At 36.4% G+C, this 26,831-nt stretch overlaps 1 protein-coding gene across 2 annotated transcripts in view; it reads right to left on the reverse strand.

Moving 5' to 3' along the window:
• Positions 1–26,831, reverse strand: part of LOC148946099 (piezo-type mechanosensitive ion channel component-like) — a 277,609-nt gene that overhangs the window by 3,214 nt on the left and 247,564 nt on the right. For both annotated transcript variants that reach the window (XM_089097773.1, XM_089097772.1), the window contains one exon: positions 24,675–25,000. In XM_089097773.1, coding sequence (XP_088953899.1) covers positions 24,675–25,000 — 326 coding nt within the window. The remainder of the gene's footprint in view (positions 1–24,674; positions 25,001–26,831) is intronic.

Raw genomic sequence — 26,831 nt, forward strand, 5'->3', positions numbered from 1 at the left:
ATTTCAGTAGTGTTTGGTTGTGGTTTACCTTGTCACAGCTACATTTTCTTGATTTTTCAAAGTTAATTTTGAATTTCTTTCGTTGAAATGCAAGAGTTGGAATATTTCAGTAGGGTTTGGTTGTGGTTTACGTTGTCACAGTTACATTATCTAGATTTTTCTATGTTCATTTTTTTTTTCTTTCGCGTTCTTTCTATTGTTGTTATATTTCAGAAGGGTTTGGTTGTGTTTTACCATGTCACAGTTACATTTTCTTTATTTTTCAAAGTTCATTTTGAATTTCTTTCGTTGAAATGCAAGAGTTGGAATATTTCAGAAGTGTTTGGTTCTGATTTACCTTGTCACAGTTACATTTTCTTGATTTTTCAAAGTTCATTTTGAATTTCTTTCCTTGAAATGCAAGAGTTGGAATGTTTCAGAAGTGTTTGGTTGTGATTTACCTTGTCACAGTTACATTTTCTTGATTTTTCAAAGTTCATTTTGAATTTCTTTAGTTGAAATGCAAGAGTTGTAATATTTCAGTAGTGTTTGGTTATGGTTTACATTGTCACAGTTAGATTTTATTGATTTTTCAAAGTTCATTTTGAATTTCTTTCGTTGAAATGCAAGATTTGGAATATTTCAGTAGTGTTTGGCTGTGGTTTACCTTGTCACAGTTACATTTTCTTGATTTTTCAAAGTTCATTTTGAATTTCCTTTGTTGAAATGCAAGACTTGGAATATTTCAGTAGTGTTTGGTTGTGGTTTACCTTGTCACAGTTACATTTTCTTGATTTTTCAAAGTTCATTTGAATTTCTTTCGTTGAAATGCAAGAGTTGGAATATTTCAGTAGTGTTTGGTTGTGGTTTACCTTGTCACAGTTACATTTCTTGATTTTTCAAAGTTCATTTTGAATTTCTTTTGTTGAAATGCAAGACTTGGAATATTTCAGTAGTGTTTGGCTGTGGTTTACCTTGTCACAGTCACATTTTCTTGATTTTTCAAAGTTCATTTTGAATTGCTTTCGTTGAAATGCAAGAGTTGGAATATTTCAGTAGTGTTTGGCTGTGGTTTACATTGTCACATTTACATTTTCTTGATTTTTCAAAGTTCATTTTGAATTTCTTTCGTTGAAATGCAAGAGTTGGAATATTTCAGTAGTGTTTGGTTGTGGTTTACCTTGTCAAAGATACATTTTCTTGATTTTTCAAAGTTCATTTTGAATTTCTTTCGTTGAAATGTAAGATATAAAATATTTAAGTAGTGTTTGGTTGTTGTTTAGCTTGTCAGAGTTACATTTTCTTGATTTTTCAAATTTCATTTTTAATTTCTTTCGTTGAAATGCAAGAGTTGGAATATTTCAGTAGTGTTTGGATCTGGTTCACCATGTCACAGATATATTTTCCTGATTTTTCAATGTTCATTTTGAATTTCTTTCCTTGAAATGCATGAGTTGGAATATTTCAGTAGTGTTTGGTTGTGGTTCACCTTATCACAGTTACATTTTCATGATTTCTCAAAGTTTATTTTGAATTTCTTTCGTTGAAATGCAAGAGTTGGAATATTTCAGTAGTGTTTGGTTGTGGTTTACCTTATCACAGTTACATTTTCGTGATTTTTAAAAGAACATTTTGAATTACTTTAGTTGAAATGAAAGAGTTGGATTATTTCAATAGTGTTTGGTTGTGGTTTACTTTGTCACAGTTACATTTTCTTGATTTTTCAAAGTTCATTTTGAATTTCTTTCGTTGAAATGCAAGAGTTGGAATATTTCAGTAGTGTTTGGCTGTGGTTTACCTTGTCACAGTTACATTTTCCTGATTTTTCAAAGTTCATTTTGAATTTCTTTCATTGAAATGCAAGAGTTGGAATATTTCAGTAGTGTTTTGTTTTGTTTTACCTTGTCACAGTGACATTATCCTGATTTTTCAAAGTTAATTTTGTATTTCTTTCGTTTAAATTCAACAGTTGGAATATTTCAGTAGTGTTTTGTTATGGTTTACATTGTCACAGTTGCATTTTATTGATTTTTCAAAGTTCATTTTGAATTTCTTTCGTTGAAATGCAAGAGTTGGAATATTTCAGTAGTGTTTGGTTGTGGATTACCTTGTCACAGTTACATTTTCTTGATGTTTCAAAGTTCATTTTGAATTTCTTTCGTTGAAATGCAAGAGTTGGAATATTTCAGTAGTGTTTGGTTGAGGTTTACCTTGTCACACTTACATTTTCTTGATTTTTCAAAGTTCATTTTGAATTTCTTTCGTTGAAATGCAAGAGTTGGAATATTTCAGTAGTGTTTGATTGTGGTTTACATTGTCAAAGTTACATTTTCTTGATTTTTCAAAGTTCATTTTGAATTGCTTTCGTTGAAATGCAAGAGTTGAAATATTTCAGTAGTGTTTGGTTGTGGTTTACCTTGTCACAGTTACATTTTCTTGTTTTTTCAAAGTTCATTTTTAATTTCTTTCGTTGAAATGCAAGAGTTGGAATATTTCAGTAGTGTTCGGTTGTGGTTTACCTTGTCACAGTTACATTTTCTTGATTTTTCAAAGTTCATTTTGAATTTCTTTCGTTGAAATGCAAGAGTTGAAATATTTCAGTAGTGTTTGGTTGTGGTTTACCTTGTCACAGTTAGATTTTCGTGATTTTTCAAAGTTCATTTTGAATTTCTTTCGTTGAAATGCAAGAGTTGGAATATTTCACTAGTTTTTGTTTGTGGTTTTCCTTGTCTCATTTACATTTTCTTGATTTTTCAAAGTTCATTTTTAATTTCTTTCGTTGAAATGCAAGAGTTGAAATATTTCATTAGTGTTTGGTTGTGGTTTACCTTGTCACAGTTACATTTTCTTGATTTTTCAAAGTTCATTTTGAATTTCTTTCGTTGAAATGCAAGAGTTGAAATATTTCAGTAGTGTTTGGTTGGGGTTTACCTTATCACAGTTGCATTTTCTTGATTTTTCAAAGTTCATTTTGATTTTCTTTCGTTGAAATGCAAGAGTTGGAATATTTCAGTAGTGTTTGGTTGTGGCTTACCTTGTCACAGATACATTTTCTTGATTTTTCAAAGCTCATTTTGAATTTCTTTCGTTGAAGTGCAAAAGTTGGAATATTTCAGTTGTGTTTGGTGGTGATTTACCTAGTCACAGTTACATTTTCCTGATTTTTCAAAGTTCATTTGAATTTCTTTCGTTGAAATGCAAGGGTTAGAATATTTCAGTAGTGTTTTGTTGTTGTTTAAATTGTCACACTTACATTTTCTTTATTTTTCAAAGTTGATTTTGTATTTATTTAGTTGAAATGCAAGTGTTGGAATTTTTCAGTTGTGTTTGGTTGTTGTTTACCTTTTCACATTTAAATTTTATTGATTTCTAAAATTTTAATTTTTTATTAATTTAATTTAAAAGAAAGATTTGTAATATTTCATTAATAGTTGGTTGTGGATTATCTTGTCACAGTTACATTTTCTTGATTTTTAAATGTTCATTTTGAATTTCTTTCGTTGAAATGCAAGAGTTGGAATTTTTCAGTAGTGTTTGGTTGTGGTTTACCTTGTCACAGTTACATTTTCGTGATTTTTCAAAGTTCATTTGAATTGCTTTCGTTGAAATGCAAGAGTTGAAATATTTCAGTAGTGTTTGGCTGTGGTTTACCATGTCACAGTTGCATTTTCTTGATTTTTCAAAGGTCATTTTGAATTTCTTTCGTTGAAATGCAAGAGTTGGAGTATTCCAGTAGTGTTTGGTTGTGTTTTACCTTGTCACAGTTACATTTTATTGATGTTTCTATGTTCAATTTGAATTTATTTCGTTGAATTGCAAGAGTTGGAATATTTCAGTAGTGTTTGGTTGTGATTTACCTAGTCACAGTTACATTTTCTTGATTTTTCAAAGTTCATTTCAATTTCTTTCGTTGAAATGCAAGAAAGTTAATTATCTTGATTGTTGTTAGGTTAGGTTAGGTTAGGCTAGATCAAGTTCGATTATGTTAAGTTAGGTTTGGTTAGACTAGCCTACGTACGCGCGCGTACGTAGGCTAGTCTAACCAAACCTAACTTAACATAATCGAACTTGATCTAGCCTAACCTAACCTAACCTAACAAAAATCAAGAAAATTAACTGTGTCAAGGTAAAGCACGACCAAACATATTTCAACGAAAGAAATTCAAAATGAACTTTGAAAAATCATGAGAATGTAACTGTGACAAGGTAAACCACATCCATACACTACTGAAATATTCCAACTCTTGCATTTCAACGAAAGAAATTCAAAATGAACTTTGAAAAATCAAAAAATGTAACTGTGACAAGGTAAACCACAACCAAACACTACTGAAATATTCCAACTCTTGCATTTCAATGAAAGAATCAAACACTACTGAAATTTTCCAACTCTTGCATTTCAACGAAAGAAATTCAAAATGAACTTTGATAAATCAGGAAAATGTAACTGTGACAAGGTAAACCATAACCAAACACTACTGGAATATTCCAACTCTTGAATTTCAACGAAATAAATTCAAAATGAACTTTGAAAAATCAAGAAAATCTAACTGTGACAAGTAAGAAAACCACCAAAAACTGCTGAACAATACCAAATCTTGCATTTCAACTAAAGAAATTCAAAATGAACTTTGAAAAATCAAGAAAATGTATCTGTGACAAGGTAAACCACATCCAAACACTACTGAAATATTTTAACTCTTGCATTTCAACGAAAGAAATTCAAAATGAACTTTGAAAAATCAAGAAAATATATCTGTGACAAGGTAAACCACAACCAAACACTACTGAAATATTCCAACTCTTGCATATCAACGAAATAAATTCAGAATGAACTTTGAAAAAGCAAGAAAATGTAACTGTGACAAGGTAAACCACAACCAAACACTACTGAAATATTCCAACTCTTGCATTTCAACGAAAGAAATTCAAAATGAACTTTGAAAAATCAAGAAAATGCAACTTTGACATGGTAAACCACAGCCAATCACTACTGAAATATTTCAACTCTTGCATTTCAACGAAAGCAATTCAAATGAACTTTGAAAAATCACGAAAATGTAACTGTGACAAGGTAAACCACAACCAAACACTTCTGAAAAATTCCAACTCTTGCATTTCAACGAAAGAAATTCAAAATGAACTTTGAAAAATCAAGAAAATGTAACTGTGACAAGGTAAACCACAACCAAACATAAATGAAATATTCCAAATCTTGCTTTTCAATTAAAGAAATTCAAAATGAACTTTGAAAAAATCAAGAAAATGTAACTGTGACAAGGTAAACCACAACCAAACACTAATGAAATATTCCAACTCTTACATTAAAACCAATGAAATTCAAAATCAACATAGAAAAATCAAGAAAATGTAACTGTGACAAGGTAAACCATAACCAAACACAACTGAAATATTTCATCTCGTGCATTTCGATGATAGAAATTCAAATCAACTTTAAAAAATCAAGAAAATGTAACTGTGACAAGGGAAACCACAACCAAACACTACTGAAATATTCCAACTCTTGCATTTCAACGAAACAAATTCAAAGTGAACTTTGAAAAATCAAGAAAATGTAACTGTGACAAGTTAAACCACAACCAAACACTACTGAAATATTCCAACTCTTGCTTTTCAACGAAAGAAATTCAAAATGAACTTTGAAAAATCAAGAGAATGTAACAGTGTCAGGGTAAACCACAACCAAACACTACTGAAATATTCCAACTCTTGCATTTCAACGAAAGAAATTCAAAATGAACTTTGAAAAATCAAGAAAATGCCACTGTGACAAGGTAAACCACAACCAAACGCTACTGAAATATTCCAGCTTTTGCAATTCAACGAAAGAAATTCAAAATTAACTTTGAAAATCAAGAAAATGTAACTGTGACAAGGTAAGCCACATCCAAATACTACTGAAATATTCTAACTCTTGCATTTCAAGGAAAGAAATTCAAAATGAAATTTGAAAAATCAAAAAAATGTAACTGTGACAAGGTAAATCACAACCAAACACTACTGAAATATTCCAACTCTTGCATTTCAACGAAAGAAATTCAAAATGAGCTTTGAAAAATCAAGAAAATGTAACTGTGACATGGTAAGCCACAACCAAACACTACTGAAATATTCAAACTCTTGCATTTCAACGAAAGAAAATCAAAATGAACTTTGAAAAATCAAGAAAATGCAACTGTGACATGGTAAACCACAGCCAAACACTACTGAAATATTTCAACTCTTGCATTTCAACGAAACCAATTCAAAATGAACTTTGAAAAATCACGAAAATGTAACTGTGACAAGGTAAACCACAACCAAACACTTCTGAAATATTCCAACTCTTGCATTTCAACGAAAGAAATTCAAAATGAACTTTGAAAAATCAAGAAAATGTAACTGTGACAAGGTAAACAACAACCAAACACTACTGAAATATTTCAACTCTTGCATTTCAACGAAAGAAATTCAAAATGAACTTTGAAAATTCAAGAAAATGTAACTCTGACAAGGTAAACCACAACCAAACACTACTGAAATATTCCAACTCTTGCATTTCAACGAAAGAAATTCAAAATGAACTTTGAAAAATCAAGAAAATGTAACTGTGACGAGTTAAACCACCACCGAAAACTAGTGAAATAGACCAACTCTTGAATTTCAATGAAAGAAATTAAAAATGAACTTTGAAAAAACAAGAAAATGTAACTGTGACAAGGTAAACCACAACCAAACACTACTGAAATATTTCAACTCTTGCATTTCAACGAAAGAAATTCAAATGAACTTTGAAAAATCAAGAAATTGTAACTGTGACAAGGTAAACCACAACCAAACACTACTGAAATATTCCAAGTCTTGCATTTCAACAAAGGAAATTCAAAATGAACTTTGAAAAATCAAGAAAATGTAACTGTGACAAGGTAAACCACAGCCAAACACTACTGAAATATTCCAACTCTTGCATTTCAAATAAACAAATTCAAAATGAACATACAAAAAACAATAAACTCTATCTGTGACAAGGTAAACCACAACCAAACACTACTGACATATTCCAACTCCTGCATTTCAACGAAAGAAATTCAAAATGAACTTTGAAAAATCAAGAAAATGTAACTGTGACAAGGTAAATCACAACCAAACACTTCTGAAATATTCCAACTCTTGCATTTCAACGAAAGAAATTCAAAATGAACTTTGAAAAATCAAGAAAATGTAAGTGTGACAAGGTATACCTCAACGAAACACATCTGAAATATTCCAACTCTATCATTTCAACGAAAGAAATTCAAAATGAACTTTGAAAAATCAAGAAAATGTAACTGTGACATGGTAAACCACAACCAAACACTTCTGAAATATTCCAACTCTTGCATTTCAACGAAAGAAATACAAAATGAACTTTGAAAAATCAAGAAAATGTAACTGTGAAAAAGTAAACCACAACCAAACACTACTGAAATATTCCAACTCTTGCATTTCAACGAAAGAAATTCAAAATGAACTTTGAAAAATCAAGAAAATGTAACTGTGACAAGGTGAACCACAACCAAACACTACTGAAATATTCCAACTCTTGCTTTTCAATGAAAGCAATTCAAAATGAACTTTGAAAAAATCAAGAAAATGTAACTGTGACAAGGTAAACCACAACCAAACACTACTGAAAAATTCCAACTCTAGCATTTCAACGAAACAAATACAAAATCAACTTTGAAAAATCAAGAAAATGAAACTGTGACCAGGTACCACACAACAAAACTCTACTGAAATATTCCAACTCTTGCATATCAACGAAAGTAATTCAAAATGACCTTTGTAAAATCAAGAAAATGTAACTGTGACATGTTAAACCACAACCAAACACTACTGAACTATTCCAAATCTTGCCCTTCAGCGAAACGAATTCAAAGTGATCATTGAAAAATAAATAAAATGTAACTGTGACAAGGTGAACCACAACCAAACACTACTGAAAAATTCCAATTCTTGCTTTTCAACGAAAGTAATTGGTATTAAGCTTTGTAAAAACAAGAGAATGTAACAGTGACAAGGTAAGCCACAACACTACTGAAATGTTCCAACTCTTGCATTTCAACGAAAGAAATTCAAAATGAACTTTGAAAAATCAAGAAAATGCAACTGTGACAAGGTAAACCACAACCAAACGCTACTGAAATATTCCAACTTTTGCAATTCAACGAAAGAAATTCAAAATTAACTTTGAAAATCAAGAAAATGTAACTGTAACAAGGTAAACCACATCCAAATACTACTGAAATATTCTAACTCTTGCATATCAACGAAAGAAATTCAAAATGAAATTTGAAAAATCAACAAAATGTAACTGTGACAGGGTAAATCACAACCAAACACTACTGAAATATTACAACTCTTGCATTTCAACGAAAGAAATTCAAAATGAGCTTTGAAAAATCAAGAAAATGTAACTGTGACAAGGTAAGCCACAAACAAACACTACTGAAATATTCCAACTCTTGCATTTCAACCAAAGAAATTCAAAATGAACTTTGAAAAATCAAGAAAATGCAACTGTGACATGGTAAACCACAGCCAAACACTACTGAAATATTTCAACTCTTGCATTTCAACGAAAGCAATTCAAAATGAACTTTGAAAAATCACGAAAATGTAACTGTGACAAGGTAAACCACAACCAAACACTTCTGAAATATTCCAACTCTTGCATTTCAACGACACAAATTCAAAATTAACTTTTAAAAATAAGTAATATGTAACTTTTGCAATTTAAACAACAACCAAACACTACTGAAATATTCCAACTCTTTCATTTCAACGAAAGAAAATCAAAATGAAATTTGAAATAACAATAAATTGTAGCTGTGACGAGTTAAACCACAACCAAACACTACTGAAATATTCCAACTCTTGCATTTCAACGAAAGAAATTCAAAATGAACTTTGAAAAATCAAGAAAATGTAACTGTGACAAGGTAAACCACAATCAAACACTACTGAAATATTCCAACTCTAGCATTTCAACAAATGGAATTATGAATGAACTTTGATGAAACACGAAACGGTAACTGCGACAAGGTAAATCATACCCAAACCCTACTGATATATTTCAACTCTTGCTTTTAAACGAAAGCAATTCAGAATCATGTTTGACAATTCACGAAAATGTCACTGTGACAAGGTGAACCACATTCAAACACTGCTGAAATATTTCAACTCTTGCATTTCAACGAAAGAAATTCAAAATGAACTTTGAAAAATCAAGAAAATGTAACTGTGACAAGGTAAACCACAACCAAACACTACTGAAATATTCCAACTCTTGCATTTCAACGAAAGAAATTCAAAATGAACTTTGAAAAATCAAGAAAATGTAACTGTGACAAGGTAAACCACAACCAAACACTACTGAAATATTCCAACTCTTGCATTTCAACGAAAGAAATTCAAAATGAACTTTGAAAAATCAAGAAAATGTAACTGTGACAAGGTAAACCACAACCAAACACTACTGAAATATTCCAACTCTTGCATTTCAACGAAAGAAATTCAAAATGAACTTTGAAAAATCAAGAAAATGTAACTGTGACAAGGTAAACCACAACCAAACACTACTGAAATATTCCAACTCTTGCATTTCAACGAAAGAAATTCAAAATGAACTTTGAAAAATCAAGAAAATGTAACTGTGACAAGGTAAACCACAACCAAACACTACTGAAATATTCCAACTCTTGCATTTCAACGAAAGAAATTCAAAATGAACTTTGAAAAATCAAGAAAATGTAACTGTGACAAGGTAAAACACGACCAAACACTTCTGAAATAATCCAACTCTTGCATTTCAACGAAAGAAATTCAAAATGAACTTTGAAAAATCGAGAAAATGTAACTGTGACAAGGTAAACCACAACCAAACACTACTGAAATATACCAACTCTTGCATTTCAACGAAAGAAATTCAAAAATGAACTTTGAAAAATCAGGCCTTTGGGTGCCGGGGGCCCTTTTTAGGGGGCGGGGGGGCGTGGGGAGGGGGTCGTTCTTTGTCTCAATGCACAAAAAATATAAAAAAATGGGGGGGGGGGAGGGGAGGGGGAGGGGAGGGGAGGGGAGGGGAGGAAGGGAGGAGGGAGGAAGGGGAGGGGAGGGGAGGGAGAGGAGGGGGAGGAGGGGAGAGGAGGGGGAGGAGGGGAGAGGAGGGGAGGGGAGGGGGGAGAAGATGGGGGTCCGGGGGCCCATTGGGAGCCTGGGGGACCTTTGAGGACCGGGGGAGGGCCTTTGGGGGTCCGGTGGACCTTTGGGGACCGGGTGAGGGCACTTGGGGGTCCGGTGGGGCCCTTTGGGAGCCTGGGGGCCCTTTGGGGGCCAAAGGGAGGAGGGGCTCTTTGGGGGCCAAAGGGGGGAGAGGGGCCCTATTGCGCCTGGGGGTTTGGGGGACCCTTGAGGGCCGGGTGGCTCTTTGGGAGCCTGGTGGACCTTTGAGGGCCTGGGGACTTCCTTCGGGGTTGGGGTTGGGGGATTGGAACCCTTTGGAGTTGGGGTAGGGGGATCGAAACCCTTTGGGGTTGGGGTAGAGGACCTCACAACACTGTTAAAATACAACTTGTGTATTACAACGACCACAGAGTTTCACCCTCAAATTCTCTTCTAACTGTTTCGCCGAAATAATCCCATAACCTGTCTAAAACAGTTTCGCCCAAATAATCCCTAAGGTTTATATGGAGTAAGTGGTCGCATAAACTTCGGAAGGGGCTCATTCAAATGGAAATCAGAAGTTATAGTGCCCTTTTTGAGATCCAAAGTGAACGAAGAGCAACCAGCCCCCCCCCCCCCGCATACTTTTTTCCCCAAATGGATCCGTTAGAAATTTTGAGACAGCCATTTTATTCCAAATAGTCCAAAGATCATATAACAAGACCTTCAGGATGGAACTACCCCCCACATCCTAGAGACAAGGGTTGTAAGTTCTGCCCCCCAGGGGAATTTAAGATTTTAATGAAAGGGGTGGTTGTATACTCTTTTGAGGAGGCTTGTTTAATCGGAATTTGAAAGTTCTTGTTCTCTTTCAAGAGCAAAAAAAGACAGAGGACAGCTAGCACCCTTCCCCCAAATGCCCTCTTTTCCCTAAACGCATCTGATCGTAAGTGCGAGACAGTCATTTTCTTCAAAATAATCAAAAGAACGTATGATATATAACAATGCTTCTAGGGTTGAAACAGCCCCCCAGAGCCAGAAGAAATCAAAGCGAGCAGAAATTAGCATGAGTAGGGCTGACAACCCCCATGCCTTCTACCAGAACATAACTTACACTAAACTGAAAACAAAGCACATTTTTATTGTTTTCATTTTTGACTTTAATAAATGAATAATTATTAAGACTAAGGAATAAGTATCAGTATATATATATATATATATATATATATATATATATATATATATATATATATATATATATATATATATATATATATATATATATATATATATATATATATATATATATATATATATATATATATATATATATATATATATATATATATATATATATATATATATATATATATATATATATATATATATATATATATATATATATTAAACTGAAAATTCACGTTCATTTGTTTTTTTTCTCAACCCCGGATGTATTGTTATATGACATTTGGACTATTTTGAACAAGATGGGTATCTCAAAATTTCGATCGGATACACTTCCTGAAAAGACAGCGAGGGCGGGGTCTAGTTGCCCTCCAGTAACTTTTGACTCTTATAAAGGAAACTAGAACTTCCAATTTACAATGAAACGAGACTCCTCCAAAGTATATATGACCACCCCTTCCATAAAAACCTTATATGCTCTGCGGAATAGTTTCAACCCCGGAGGCATTTTTACAAGATGTTTGGACAATTTTGAACAAAATGGCTTTCTCAAAATTTCAATCAGATGCATTTTGAACTTGCAATTTCCAATCAAATGAGCCTCCTCCATAGTTAGCACGACCACCTTTTCCATAAGAACCTTATATGGCCTCGGGTAATAGCTTAAAACCCTCGCCCCTAGGCTGTAAGGGGGCTGGGTCATCCTTGCAGGCATTGTTATGTGATCTTTGAACTATTTTGAACAAAATAGTTACTCAAAATTCCGATTGGATGAATTAGGGGAAAAGAAGGCATCGGGGCTTCTTGACCTGTGATCACTTTTGACCTTCAAAAAGGAACTAGAACTTTCAATTTCCACAAATGAGCCTCCTCCAAAGTTTATACGATTATTTCTTGCATGAGAGCCTTATATGCTCCCGGGGCATAACTTACAACACGTGTCCGCGGACTCTGGGGGACTGGGCCAACTCTGAAGTTTCGTTTTCTGTTCTTTGGACCATTTTAAATAAAACGGCTATCTCAAAATTTTGATCGGATACATTTGGGGAAAAGAAGACGGTGGGGGGGGGGGGGGAGGGGCTAATTACCCTCCGATCGTTTTTGACTCTTAAAAACGGCACTAGAACTACCAATTTCCAACCGTATGGGCCCCTCCAAAGTTTCCACGACCACTCTTTCCATATGAAGTGCCTCAGGCATAAAATAAATAAATAATAAAACCTTGAAGAGTCTTGTTTCGGAGAGTCTTGTTTTGCTGTACTATAGGCAACACTATAGTGTTACATATGATTCTCTCCAACACTAAAAAATTTAAAATCGTAAGGAGAATCTTGTTTTGCAGATGGCCCACGATGAACAAAATAGTTACTTAAAACTTCGATTGGATGAATAAGGGGAAAAGAAGACATTGGGGATTCTTGACCTGTGATCACCTTTGACCTTTAAAAAGGAACTAGAACGTTCAATTTCCAGCCAAATGAGCCTCCTCCAAAGTTTATACGATTATCTCTTGCATGAGAGCCTTATATGCTCCCGGGGCATAACTTACAACACTTCCACTCTGTTCCATGACCACTCTTCTGTTCCACGACCAACAAAGTTTCAACGACCACTCTTTCCATATGAAGTGCCTCTGGCAAAAAATAAATAAATAAATGAACATATAATAAAACTTTGAAGCCTTATGGCCATTACTATAGGCAACGCTATAGTGTTACATATGATTCTCTCCAACACTGAAAAATTTTAAAATCATAAGGAGAGTCTTGTTTTGCAGATGGCCCACGATGATCCTTATAACATTGCTTTGTTCAGTAAAACATTGGTTCCGCAATCAGATAAACCATTATATAGCCGATCCCATTCTCCTTCCATACATAGCAGTTATTCTTCAGCTAGACAGTTTAAAACACCAGCACTTAAACCTACTGAATCTACAAGCTTATCCACTATTATCAAAATCCTGACAAATTTCACAGCAGGAATAAGCAAACATTCTAGAAAAGGATAATGATTGCGGCAATAGTTGAGACCTAGTAAAGAGCGAACCACAGCTCGGTGTAACTAAAAGCATAAAAATGCATTGTAGCTTAAGTAATTTTCTACCTAAAGGTAATCCAGGGACAGAAACTAGAATATAAATTTAATTTAATAGTAAAAGTTTGTTTCGAGAAAACTTTTGGGGGGATTTGAAAAGAGCTCGAAATGCTGATGGATTGAAACAAAAGGAAAACAGCTGGAATTACCATTGTAAAAAACCTTAAACTGGACACTTACGTTCTTCTCTACCTCGAACGATAAGAAAATTCCCTTTTTTGGATGGGGACCCTTGATGAAACTCCTTTTTTCCTTTTTTCTCAAGGGTGATCGGTTTGCACCAGTTTGTCGTAGAATCTTAGGAATGGGTTTATTTGAATGGAAATCACAATATCTAAAGCCCTTCCTAAGCAAAAATGAGATTGCACCACAGAAAAGTTTTATTTTTATGCCATGTTATGCTACGAAGCATATTTTCATAGGCAGCGCGCTAGCACTGCCTAAGTAAAGAACGATGTGGGCGAAATGTGTTTTTTTTCTTCATACCTGGACACTTCGTATCGAAGGAGTTGTCGTAGGAACTTCGAAAAGGGCTCACTCGATTGGAAATTGGAGTGGCTAGTGCCCTTTTTAATAATCGGAAGTGACTGGAGGGCGACTAGCACCGGCGGATCTCGAGGAAAAACTTGGGGGGGGGGGCCGCGCCGGACACAGGGCGCCTAAAACTGATTATACAGGACTAATTTGATAGCTCTTTATTTATATGAAAACACTGCCAAATATGCTCATAAAGGTAAAACGTAGGAAAAGAAAATAAAAACAGTACCACACTACACAACTAAACTCAATCGGCGAGCTTTTCTGAGAGCGAAAATATCGATAGCATCGTCTGTTTTCGGCAGTTCGTCTCTGTAAGTCTGCATGAGTAGTAGAGCCTCCAACCTCTCTTCAGTCATCGTGCTTCGTATTGATGAACATGTCCTGTCAACCTTTGAAAACATTCGTTCTGCTTCACAGGTTGACACAGGAAGCGTCGCGAGAATTGTCATGAATGCGAAGATGTTGGGAAATACATTTTCCTGACAACTGTTCAGCGCTGAAATAGCTGCTTTCGGTTTTTGCACGGTTTCCTTAGACCAATACTTGTTCCAAATCTCGAACTCGGTTTTAACGTCTATCTCCGTACCCACGAGCAGCTCCTTGTACTTTTCGTACCCTGGCTGAACGTCCTCCCAGCGTTTGCCATTAACCACAGCCGGGATCAAAGCTGAAAGTTTTGCAGCATTCGTAAAATGGCAGCTGAACCGCTCCGTAAAATCAAGCAGCATGGCGTCCAGGGCTGGAATAAATGCCGCCATCCTATAATGACTTTCTGGATCCATCTTGGGTACCCCTGCCCGGTATGTAGAACGTGAAGCTATGCGTGGCTGCGTTACCTTGATGGTAGCATCAATCTTTTCGGCCATTTTCAGAAGATCTTCGTAAAGCAGTCTGAATTTGGTTTCGGCATGTGATCGCATATCTTCCAGCATTGCCTTCACGCTGCTAATGAGGGACAAGGCTCTCACGAGGTCACCATCCTTCTGTTGTAGTGACTCGGCCAAAGGTTTCATGATCGACGAAAACGAATTCAGGCAAACCAGTCCTACGAGTGTATCTGATTTTTCAATGCAGGATCGTAATGCATAAGCTCTGCTACTTGCCTCTCGATCGTGCCATCCTTCCATCTCCTGCACAGCAGAAACGATCGACGGAAGGGAGTCCCAAAACCTGCTGATTGCTTCGTGTCTCTCTACAAATCTCGTGGTACAAAGACTGACGAGTGTCTCTGTTTTAGCTTTGTCCGCGATAAGATGCTTTTTTAGAAGTCTTGTTCTCTTGGCACTTGAGCTGAAGTGAGAAATTGTGTCTCGAACAACGTCTTGGGCATTGCGCAGAATGGGAACTGAAACTATCTTTGAACATGAGAGATTTGTGGCATGGCTCACACAGTGGAAGTAATCTGCCAGTTCACACTGGCGTTTAACTTCAGCAGCAGCACCATTTGTCAAGCTTGCCATGCTAGCAGCTTTGTCGTATCCTTGACCAACGCACTTTGACAAATCCAGATTTGACTTCCTGACCTCACTCAACAGCAGCTTCCCGAGGCTCTTGCCGTCTAGCTTCTCTTCGATGCTTCTACCGTCGTCACTTTCCTCATCTCCAGCGAGTCTTGACAGGGTTTGAAAGGCATCGACAACTGCAAAAGGATCTTCTCGAATCACGTATCCCTGCTCGGTTTTACACACATAACGACAAACAATGACCATCAGCTCCCTGGTCTGCCTGTCTGTTGACTCGTCCGCAAGAAGACACCAAACCGTTGCTTTGCTTGCTTTTCTCACTACTTCGGTTTTTATCATTTCCCCAATTGTTCCAATCAGTTCATTCTGGATCTGTTTACTCGTATATTTGGCGTTGCTCGGTGCATTTTCAAGTAAATTTTTAAGTTGTGGGTCTCCACTCTGAATCCGATACCGAAGTAGGTGGCGGAAATTCCCGTCGTTTACTGCTGTAATGACATCAGAGTTTTGGATATCAAGTTTGCCATCATCACGGTGGCCACGAAGGGGGATATTCTGTGCCCCGCAAAGCTTGACAGTTTCAACAACGCTTCTCAAGAGTGCACGGTTCTGCTGTATTTGCTTGACCCTTTCACAGTCCAGAGCATTCCTGATATCTTGATCTTGACTACCGCGCTGAAAAGTTGTTAGCAGCGCGGCAGCTTTTTCCTGGCAGTATTTGTGAAACTGTGCTTCAGCATGGTTTGTCAGCGCACCATCTTTCCCGGTAAGTTTCGAATAGTCTTTTAGCGGTTTCAAGACCAACTTTCCCATTTTTTGCCCTCCGCCGCCTCCAGATAAAGCCGACCATCCTCCTCCGCTTTCGTTGGTCCTCATCAAAACACAAACACTGCACCAAAGGCCTTCGTGGTCTGGATGACGACTCACTGCGAGCCAAGGATACCGGGCAAAATGTTCGGTATTCAAGCGACGCTTGACTTCGCCACCTTTTCTCTTTTGTGTCGAGACTGGAAGATCAGATTGGTTCTTCGGCTTCCACCTTTCGTTCATAAAAAACATAATTTCGCCAGAAGACAACTGATTTCGCTCTTTCAGCGCTACTGCAATACCAAAGTCATTCGACGGCGTGAAGTCAGTTTCAGGCGAAAAAATAGCGCTTTGATTCTGCTGCGGGTGCAGGGACTGTGAAATCAGTTTTGGGCTATGTACCACCAAGGTTTGAGTACTGCTTCTTGATCCTTCAGTCAGCTTATCAGTGTGTGTCGTTTCGCCGAAGTTTGTTATGAAGGCCGTCTGTGAAGTGGACGGAGTTGTTGGTGACAGTTCGTTCTCCTGGCTGAATGCGTTTTTGTGCATTCCGACCGTCGACTCAGAGTGGGCATCAGAAGTTGCCGTCGTCTCAACATCTAACAAAAAAGTTTCTCTTTTAAAGTTTGCACAAGACATTTATTGTAAACGTATATACACTTTGTATAATGGCTTGCTTTAGTAGATTTAACTCTCAACATGGTGAAGGCAGAATTGGAACTAAATTTGAAAATAAACTGAATCAGCAACATTAACTTTAAACTCCCCAACAATCTTGAACTTTCATACCCCAAAACTATTTCTAGGAAACCCGGACTTTAAAATAAAATACCACCCTAAACATCACTAATTTAATTTGCAACCCCAAGAACCGATCCCTGACATATGCTAACAAATATTTTTCAAGAGCTGAAACCCGAAACAATTATCACCGAAGTTTACAAGGCTAAAGAGAGAGCTTTAACTGCAAGAATTTGAAAGATAATTTCAGAGCTGACACAGTGTGTCGGTAAAAATACTGCTTTAAGCCAATATCATAACCGTCAGGCGAGACGAGTGGGCTGGTAAAAATCAGGTCAAACACTTCGGACAAATTGCATACGAAGAACACTGTACAAGAGGGACCGTATGCAATATATAACAACAAAAGCAGCTGGTACGCGATGAAGCTTGACGAATGAGCCTTATCAGGAAAGCTATCCGACAATGGGCTAAAGCTAGAAATTAGAAGTGTTGATACCCACTTTAAACGACACTCCTTCCTTATTGTTCTATCTTTAAAAGCTTACCTTTAATCTGATCTTTCTTGGCAAAATAATCAGAGATGTCCCTCGATCCTTTACGGCTTTCCACCATCATTCTTTGTTTCTTCTCTGTTCTATATTCATGCCCTGATTTTTTTTCCGATCCATTTTAAATGAGTTTCCGTCTAACTGGTCTAACACACGGAGCAAAAATACTCCGAAGGCAGTGGCAGGGTCGCTCACGCCTAGCCTCCCGCCGGTTGGATCTAACCACCCACGCAACTCCCCAAGGACATGCGTTTCTCGTAAGCATTCACAAAATGTTTTGCTCGTTTAGCACGTCCCAAAAATAAACCCAATAATCATGATTCGTGCAGTGTCGGATTTGAACTTTAGATAATGTGATAAAAAGAAAGTAAAAAATGACGGCGTATCCGATTTTTTTTTTAGCGTCGGCCTTAGTTGAATCATTCACAAAAAAGGGTCGTTTGCACGATGGATGAGCGGGCGCCAGAAAATCTTGGGGGGGGGGGCCAGGGCCCCCCCTGGATCCACCGCTGGCGACTAGCCCCCCTTCCTCACGCCCATCATTCCCCCAAATACATCCAATCAAAATTTTGAGATAGCCGTTTTGTTCAGTGTAGTTGATTTCCAGATAGAAAATATGTTTTTGAGGAGGATACTCTCCCACAACCCTTAGGGCAAGTGTTTTAAGTTATGCCCCGGGGGCATATAAGGTTTTTATTGAAGGCGTTGTCGTAGAATCTTCAAAACAGGATCATTCGATTGGATATTTGAAGGGATAGTGCCCTTTTTAATATTCGAAAGTGATTGGAGGGCAACTAGCCCCCCTCCCCACGCCAATCATTCCCCCAAACACATCCAATCAAAATTTTGAGATAGCCATTTTGTTCAGCATAATTGATTTCCATATAGAAAAAATGTTATTAAGGAGGACACTCCCCCTCAACCCTCAGGGCAAGGGTTTTAAGTTAAGCCCTGGGGGCATATGAGGTTTTTATAGAAGGCGTTGTCGTAGAAACTTCAAAAAAGGCTCATTCGATTGGAAATCCCAAGGGCTAGTGCCCTTTTTAATAGTCGAAAATGATTGGAGGACAACTAGCCCCCCTCCCCCCACGCCCATCATTTCCCCAAATACATCCAATCAAAATTTTGAGATAGAGATTTTGTTGAGCGTACTTGATTTCCAGATAGAAAATATGTTTTTGAGGAGGACACTCTCCCACAACCCTTAGGGCAAGTGTTTTAAGTTATGCCCTGGGGGCATATACGGTTTTATTGAAGGTGTTGTCGTAGAAACTTCAAAACAGGCGCATTTGATTGGAAATTCGAAGGGCTAGTACCCTTTTTAATAGTCGAAAATGATTGGAGGGCAACTAGCCCCCCCCCCCACGCCCATCAGTCCCCCCAACACATCCAATCAAAAATTTGAGATAGCCATTTTGTTCACCTGAATTGATTCCCATATAGCAAAAAAGTTCTTAAGGAGGACACTCCCCCACAACCCTCAGGGCAAGGGTTTTAAGTTAAGCCCTGGGGGCATATGAGGTTTTTATAGAAGGAGTTGTCGTAGAAACTTCAAAAAAGGCTCATTCGATTGGAAATTCAAAGGGCTAGTGCCCTTTTTAATAGTCGAAAGTGATTGGAGGGCAACTAGCCCCCCCCCCCCACGCCCATCATTTCCCCAAATACATCCAATCAAAATTTTGAGATAGAGATTTTGTTCAGCGTACTTGATTTCCAGATAGAAAGTATGTTTTTTAGGAGGACACTCTCCCAGAGCCCTCAGGGCAAGGGTTTTAAGTTATGCCCTGGGGGCATATAATGCTTTTAAAGAAGGCGTTGTCGTAGAAACTTCAAAAAAAGCTCATTTGATTCTAAATTCAAAGAAATAGTGCCCTTTTTAATAGTCGAAAGTTATTGGGGCGCAACTAGCCCCCCCGCCACGCCCATCACTCCACCGAACACATCAAAAAAAATTGAGATAGCCATTTTGTTCAGCCTAATTGATTTCGATATAGAAAATGTATTTTTGGGGAAGACACTCCCCCACAACCCTCAGGGCAAGGATTATAAGTTATGCCCTGGGGGTATATAAGGATTTAAATGAAATCTTTGTTCTAGAAACTTGAAAAAGGGCTCATTCTATTTGAAATTCAAAGAGCTAGTAGCCTACCCTTTTTAATAGTCGAAAGTGATTTGAGGGCAACTAACTCCCCTCTCACGCCCACCTTTTCCCCAAACACATAAAATCAAAATTTTTAGATAGCCATTTTATTCAACGTAGTTGAAAGTTTTGGAAATTAGGTCTTTAAGGATGACGACACCTCCCGCCAGAACCCTCACGGCAAGGGTTGTAATTTATGCCCAGGGGGCATATAAAGTTTGTAATAAAGGGCAACTAGCCCCCCCACGCCCATCATCCCCCCCAACTCATTCAATCAAAATTTTGAGATAGCCATTTTGTTCAGCGTAGTTGATTTTTAGATATAAAATATGTTTCTGAGGAGGACATTCCCCTACAGCCCTCAGGGCAAGGGTTTTAAGTTATGCCCTTTGGGCTTATAAGTTTTTTATAGAAGGCGTTGTCGTAGAAACTTCAAAACAGGCTCATTCGATTGGAAATTCGAAGGGCAACCCTTTTTAATAGTCGAAAGTGATTGGAGGGTAACTAGCCCCCCTCCCCACGCCCATCATTCCCCCAAACACATCCAATCAAAATTTTAAGATTGTCATTTTGTTCAGCGTAATTGATTTCTACATAGAAAATATTTTTTTAAGGAGGACAATCCCCCAGAACCTCAGGGCAAGGGTTTTAAGTTATGCCCTGGGGGCATATAAGGTTTTTTATAGAAAGCGTTGTCGTAGAAACTTCAAAACAGGCTCATTCGATTGGAAATTCAAAGGGCTAGTGCCCTTTTTAAAAGTCTAAAGTGATTGTAGGGCAACAAGCCCCCCCCCCACGCCCATTTTTCCCCCAAACACATCCAATAAAAATTTTGAGATAGCCATTTCTTTCAGCGTAGTTGGTTTTTAGATAGAAAATATGTTTTTGAGGAGGCCACTCCCCCATAACCCTCAGGGCAAGGGTTTTAAGTTATGCGCTTGGGGTATATAAGGGTTTTATAGAAGGCGTTGTCGTAGAAACTTCAAAACAGGCTCATTTGATTGGAAATTTCAAAGGGCTAGTGCCCTTTTTGATAGTCAAAAGTGATCGGAGGGCAACTAGCCCCCTTCCCCCCACGCTCATCATTTCCCCAAATACATTCAATCAAAATTTTGAGATAGCCATTTTGTTCAGCGTACTTGATTTCCAGATAGAAAATATGGTTTTGAGGAGGACACTCTCCCAGAGCCCTCAGAGCACGGGTTTTAAGTTATGCCCTGGGGGCATATAAGGTTTTTAAAGGAGGCGTTGTCTTAGAAACTTCAAAAAAGCTCATTCGATTGCAAATTCAAAGGGCTAGTGTCCTTATTAATACTCGAAAGTGATTTGGGGGCAACTAGCCCCCCCCCCACGCCCATCAATCCCACGAAAACATCACATTCATTTGTATTTTTTCAGTAAAGTGCAAATTTTGTTCTCGCCTTGGGAAGGCATAGGGATTTTACGCCCAACTTATGTTAATTTCTTCTCGTTTTGAGTTTGACTCGGTTATTTATTGTAATTTATGTTCATTTTGGGTTTCATTTATTTATCGATGCTGATTTGTGGTAGTTTCACGATTGGTAGATTAATTAATTTTATTTTTGCTCATTTTTTGTTTAATGGTATTCTTTACTGTTTTTTGAAAAACTTATTCTGTGGAAAAAGTTTTCTTTAATTAATTTCCTAAAGAGGGCAAAATGTTGGTTTATGTAAAACACTAAGATTTCCACACGGTATTCATTATCTAAATACTTTTATCTTGAAAAACTGTGAGTCACTTTTTTGTATGGGTACCAATGATGGCTTTCCTTTTTCTTTTTTTTTCCACCAGGGATAGTAGGCTGCCACAAGATTGCAGAGATATGTTTTGTGGCTAAATTTGAAGCTACTGCTCATACCCATTTGCTTTTTATTGATTTGTTTTGAAAAATATGCGGTAATATGACTAGTGGCATGAATAATAGCAGCTTTTGGTGCAAATTCTGGAGCGGAAAGGCTGAGAACTAGCAAGAATATTATTGTAATCCACATGATCTAAAAGCCCTCACTGGTGGTTTATATCACACCCTCTTGTATACTCCCCGTCCCCTACCCCTTAGTAATTGAAAATTAAGAAATACACTTGAAGAAATAACAACAGCAGAATAAAAAAAAACTCAGGTATTCATTTCTATTTTCAAGAAAATAATTGATTTTTCTTATCTGCAACTTCTCAAGGGTAGGGATGAGAATATACAATTCAGGCATTGCATAAGGGTCTGTATCATAAGAGTCTGTATCATAAGTGCATGTGACACTGTTGCACTTATTTGTTGGAAAAGTTTAAAGGGGATAGGAAATAAAGCCTAGATTTAATTCCTGAACATACGTAGTGTAAGCAGAAGTGCTCCAGGATCCTGAAATTCATTAACTAAAAAAAAACAAGTTTTTTAAACTGAAAGTAAGGAGCGACATTAAATATTACAGAAGTTATTCCGTATATGAAAAGGGCTGTCCCCTCCTCAACGCCTCGCTCTTTACACTAAAGTTTTTTATTGTTATAAAAAATAAAGTTGTGAGACAGAGTCAAACTTTAACGTAAAGAGCGAGGCGTTGAGGAGGGGACAGCCCCTTTCATATACGGAATAATTTCTGTTTGTTTTAAGTTTTAATGTCGCTCCTTACTTTCAGTTTAAAAAAACTTTTTTTTTTATTTAATTTCTGATCGTTTTTTAGCTAATACAGCTTTTTTTTTGGCTCACCATCATTGAATAAGTAAACAAAATTTGCATTAAATTTTTACTCCTCTTTTGCTAAATGGGTGTCTTTTAATTTGACTGTGACGTGATTTACAAATTAACTTACGCAACGAACTTCTATATTCGTATATTTTTCTTCTGGCAAAAAATACAAAGTTGCAGATTTTTGCAGATATGAGCTTGAAACCTATGTAATAGGGTTTTTTGATACGCTGAATGTGACGGTGTGATTTTCATTAAAATTCTTTCACTTGTAGGGGATGTTTCCCCCCTCTTTAAAAAATCAGGTAAATTTTCTCAGGCTCGTAGCCTTTGATGAGTAATACTAAACTTAATAAAATTTATATATTTAGAATCAGCATTATAAGCCTATTCTTTTGATACATTTATTGACATCAAAATTCCGTTTTTAAAAGTTTCGATTACTATTGAGCCGAATCGCTTGTTTTTTTTTGTATATGTTATTACGTATATGAGGGGGTTCTCCCCTTAGTCAATACTACGCTCTTTACGTTAAAAGCTAAAAAATATTTTAATTTACAAACGCCTGAATCACAAAGGCCGTTTAATTAGAATAGATAGCTCTTTTGAAAGCACTAAAAAAAACTGTAGCGTAAAGAGCGAGGTATTGACTTGGGGGAGAGCCCCCTCATATACATAATAATTTTCTGTTCGTTTTAAGTTCTAACGTTGCTTCTTACTTTCAGTTGAAAAAACTTGTTTTTTTTAAATTTAATTTCTGATCGTTTTTTAAAATAATGCTTGGAAATCCGGCGCCCCCTTCATAGAAATGTCCCTTACCCCAAGAAAAATCCTCCACGGAAAGATTCTCCCTAGTAATTCCCTCCTCCAGCCCCCCCCCGCCAGAAAAAAATCCTTCCTGAAAATGTATTTATAATTCCCAATAACCAAAACAAAATTTAAACAATGTACATAGATAGAAGTCCATCCCCTGGGAACTGTGGGGGATTAAGTCATCCCAAAATATATATTTAACAGATGTTTGACTATGTTGAACAAAATGGCTATATCAAAATTTTAATTTGGTGACTTTGAGAAAAAAATGAGCGTGGGAGGGGGCTTAGTTGCCCTCCATTTTTTTTGTCACTTAAAAAGGGCACTAGAACTTTTAATTTCCGTTCCAATGAGCCCTCCTAAGATATTCTAGGACCCCTGGGTCAATACGATTACCCCTGGGAAAAAAACAAAAAAAAACAAAAAAAAACAAAAAAACAAACGCATCCGTGATCTTTCTTCTGGCAAAAAATGGAAAATTCCACATTTTTGTAGATAGGAGCTTGAAACCTCTACAGTAGGGTTCTCTGATACGCTGAATATGATGGTGTGATTTTCATTAAGGTTCTATATTTTTTAGGGGGTCTTTCTCCCTTTTTTAGAAAATCAGCCAAATTTTCTCAGGCGCGTAACTTTTGATGGGTAAGACTAAACTTGATGAAACTTATATATTTGGAATAAGCATAAAAATGTAATTCTTTTGATGTATCTATTGGTATCAAAAGTCCGTTTTTTAGAGTTTCGGTTACTATTGAGCCGGGTCGCTCCTTACTGACAGTTCGTTACCACGAACTGTTTGATAAAATGGTGAGAAAATGTTTCATAAGCGAAGTCTTATCTTCTTAAAATTGGCAAATTTCTTTCCTATCCCCATTATTGCTTGTACATTATATCATTAGAATCGAAGTAGTAATAGGCAAATATCCAGCAGTTATTGTTGTAGAAACTAGGTATTATACAGGTACAGCCTTCCTTGAGCAGGAGGGAAATTTTATCATAGATGGTTGAGGGATTGCTCAGTTGAAATATAATTTTCACTCTATTCAACGATTGAAATTAGTTTTCTTTCATTTTGGCACCATTTTGGAATCAATAATGGATTCGAAGTTGTTTTTTTTCTTTATTTTTTTGCACTGAAAGCCCACTGAACTTAAATTATCCACAACATCGTTCTCATAGAATGTCAAATTAAATAAAAAAATACGGGATCCTCAAAACACGTATACATAGAAAGCAGAATACTAATATCTATTCACTTTGACGTTCAAGTATATTCACAAATCTTTGTTATTTAATGTAAATTGTCGCGACAAGCGATTTCAACACGTGTTACTGTTTAAGTTCTTTTTCAAGAAACGGCGAGTTCTATCGTACATCTTTGAAAATGAAATAAACATAAAATTTGGAGTTAAAGTAGCAAGCCTTAAAAAAACAACTTGAAAGATTGACGTACCCGAAGAATTCTATCTACGTACGGTAGCTCCTCATAAATTGTTTTTTCTGGTCCAGCAGCAAATAGTTCTCTAAGAACTTTTGAGGCCACAAAAACTAACGTGGTATACATTCCAATGATACCACCACCTGAAATAAGACTCAAAGTGGCAGGAAAGGCTTTGTCTGAGAAGCTGTAAATGGTGAGAAACTTGCAGTTGTTATACTGCAGCCAAGAAAAGACGTTGTCAGTGCAGTTTTCTCGTACTTCCCAGGCAACCTCAGTCCTGCCATCTGCTGTTTCGAATTTGTTAAATGTTAAGAAAATTGATCGATATGCTTCTTCATCTGAAAATAAAATAACTTAAATTTACTTGGTTTAAAAGAAGAAAAGTAGCTAATTTAAATTTTAAAAAAGCTAATTTAAAAAAGAAAAGTAGCTAATTTAAGTACCTTTAAATCTCTTTGAAATAACTGATGTCAATAGATATTGATTTTGTATAATTTAAATTTGAAATATAATTTGTATAAATTAATGTCAATAGAAGAGAAATTATTCTTTTATTTTCAAAACTTCTACAAAATGGAATTTCAAACCCAAACATTTGGAAGATTAGCCCCAATTGTAAAGTGGATTAATATCTTACGTGCAAACTGGTTTTTAAAGACTTTTATGAATTTTTTTTTGAATGCTCAATATAACGCTCGGTATAATTGCCGATCTTTTCATTGTGATTAAATAAAAAAAAAGTTTTTGTAACTGAAAGTAAGGAGCGACATTAAAACTTAAAGCGAACAGAAACAATTCCGTATATGGAAGGGGCTGTCCCCTCCTCAACGCCTCGCTCTTTAAGCTACATTTTTTTTTATCGTTTTAAAAAATAAGGTTGTGAGACAGAGTCAAACTTCAGCGTAAAGAGCGAGGCGTTGAAGAGGGGACATCCCCTTCCATATACGGAATAATTTCTGTTCGTTTTAAGTTTTAATGTCGCTCCTTACTTTCAGTTACAAAACCTTGTTTTTTTTTATTTAATTTCTGAAAGTTTTTGAATTAAAGAGCTTTGATTTTGGCTCACCGTACATGAATAATTAAAATGAAATTCGCAAATTAATTTTCCTTTTTTTGGCTAATTAGCTTTCTCGCATATTAATTCGAATATTAATTTTCCTTTTTTTGGCTAAATGGCTTTCTCGAAATTTTGTTCTGACGTAGCTTAAGAATTAACTTACGTAACGAATTTCTATATTCGTATGTTGTTATTACGTATATTAGGGAGTTTGCCCCATAGTCAATACCTCTCTCTTTACGCTAAAGTTCGAATTTTGCTCGAATCAATAACCCCTGAATCACAAAGGCCGGTTTATTAGAATAGATAGCTCTTTTGGAAGTGCTAAAAAACTTTAGCGTAAAGAGTGAGGTATTGACTAGGGGACGAACCCCCTCATACATGTAATCATCTCTGTTCATCTCTGTCTTAAGTTTTAATGTTGCTCCTTACTTTCAGTTGAAAAAACTTGTTTTTTTTATTTAATTTCTGATCGTTTTTTAAATAATGCTGGGAAATCCGGCGCCTCTTTCATATGAATGTCCCTTCCACCAAGGAAACATCCTCCATGGAGATATTCTCCCCCGTAACCCCAACTCCGACCGCCCTCCCCCCACCCGAAGAAAATTCCTCCTGAAAACTTCCCGATCGCCAGTATACTTCCCGATAACCAATAGGCCTACTATATGTAAACAATTGGCAAAGTTTATAACTTGCAGCCCTTCCCCCGGAAACTGTGGGGGATTTAGTCATCCTCAAAGACATGATAATTAGATTTTCAACTATGCTAAACAAATTGGCTATCTCAAAATTTTGATTGGGTGACTTCGGGAAAACATGAGCGTGGGAGGGGGCAAAGTTGCCCTCTAATTTTTTTGGTCACTTAAAAAGGGCACTAGAACTTTTAATTTCCGTTTGAATGAGCCCTCTCATGATATTCTAGGACTACTGTATCGATAAAATCACCCCTGGAAAAAAAACAAGCAAAAAAAAAAAAATAAACACGCATCCGTGATCTCTCTTCTGGCAAAAAATATAAAATTTAACATTTTTGAAAATAGGAGCTTAAAACTTCGATAATTGGGTTCTCTGATACGCTGGATCTGATGGTGTGATTTTCATTAAAGTTCTAT

Source organism: Artemia sp. Qi Xiang Cuo, chromosome 12 (genome assembly GCF_049724085.1).
Source record: "Artemia sp. Qi Xiang Cuo chromosome 12, ASM4972408v1, whole genome shotgun sequence".
NCBI lineage: Eukaryota > Metazoa > Arthropoda > Branchiopoda > Anostraca > Artemiidae > Artemia > Artemia sp. Qi Xiang Cuo.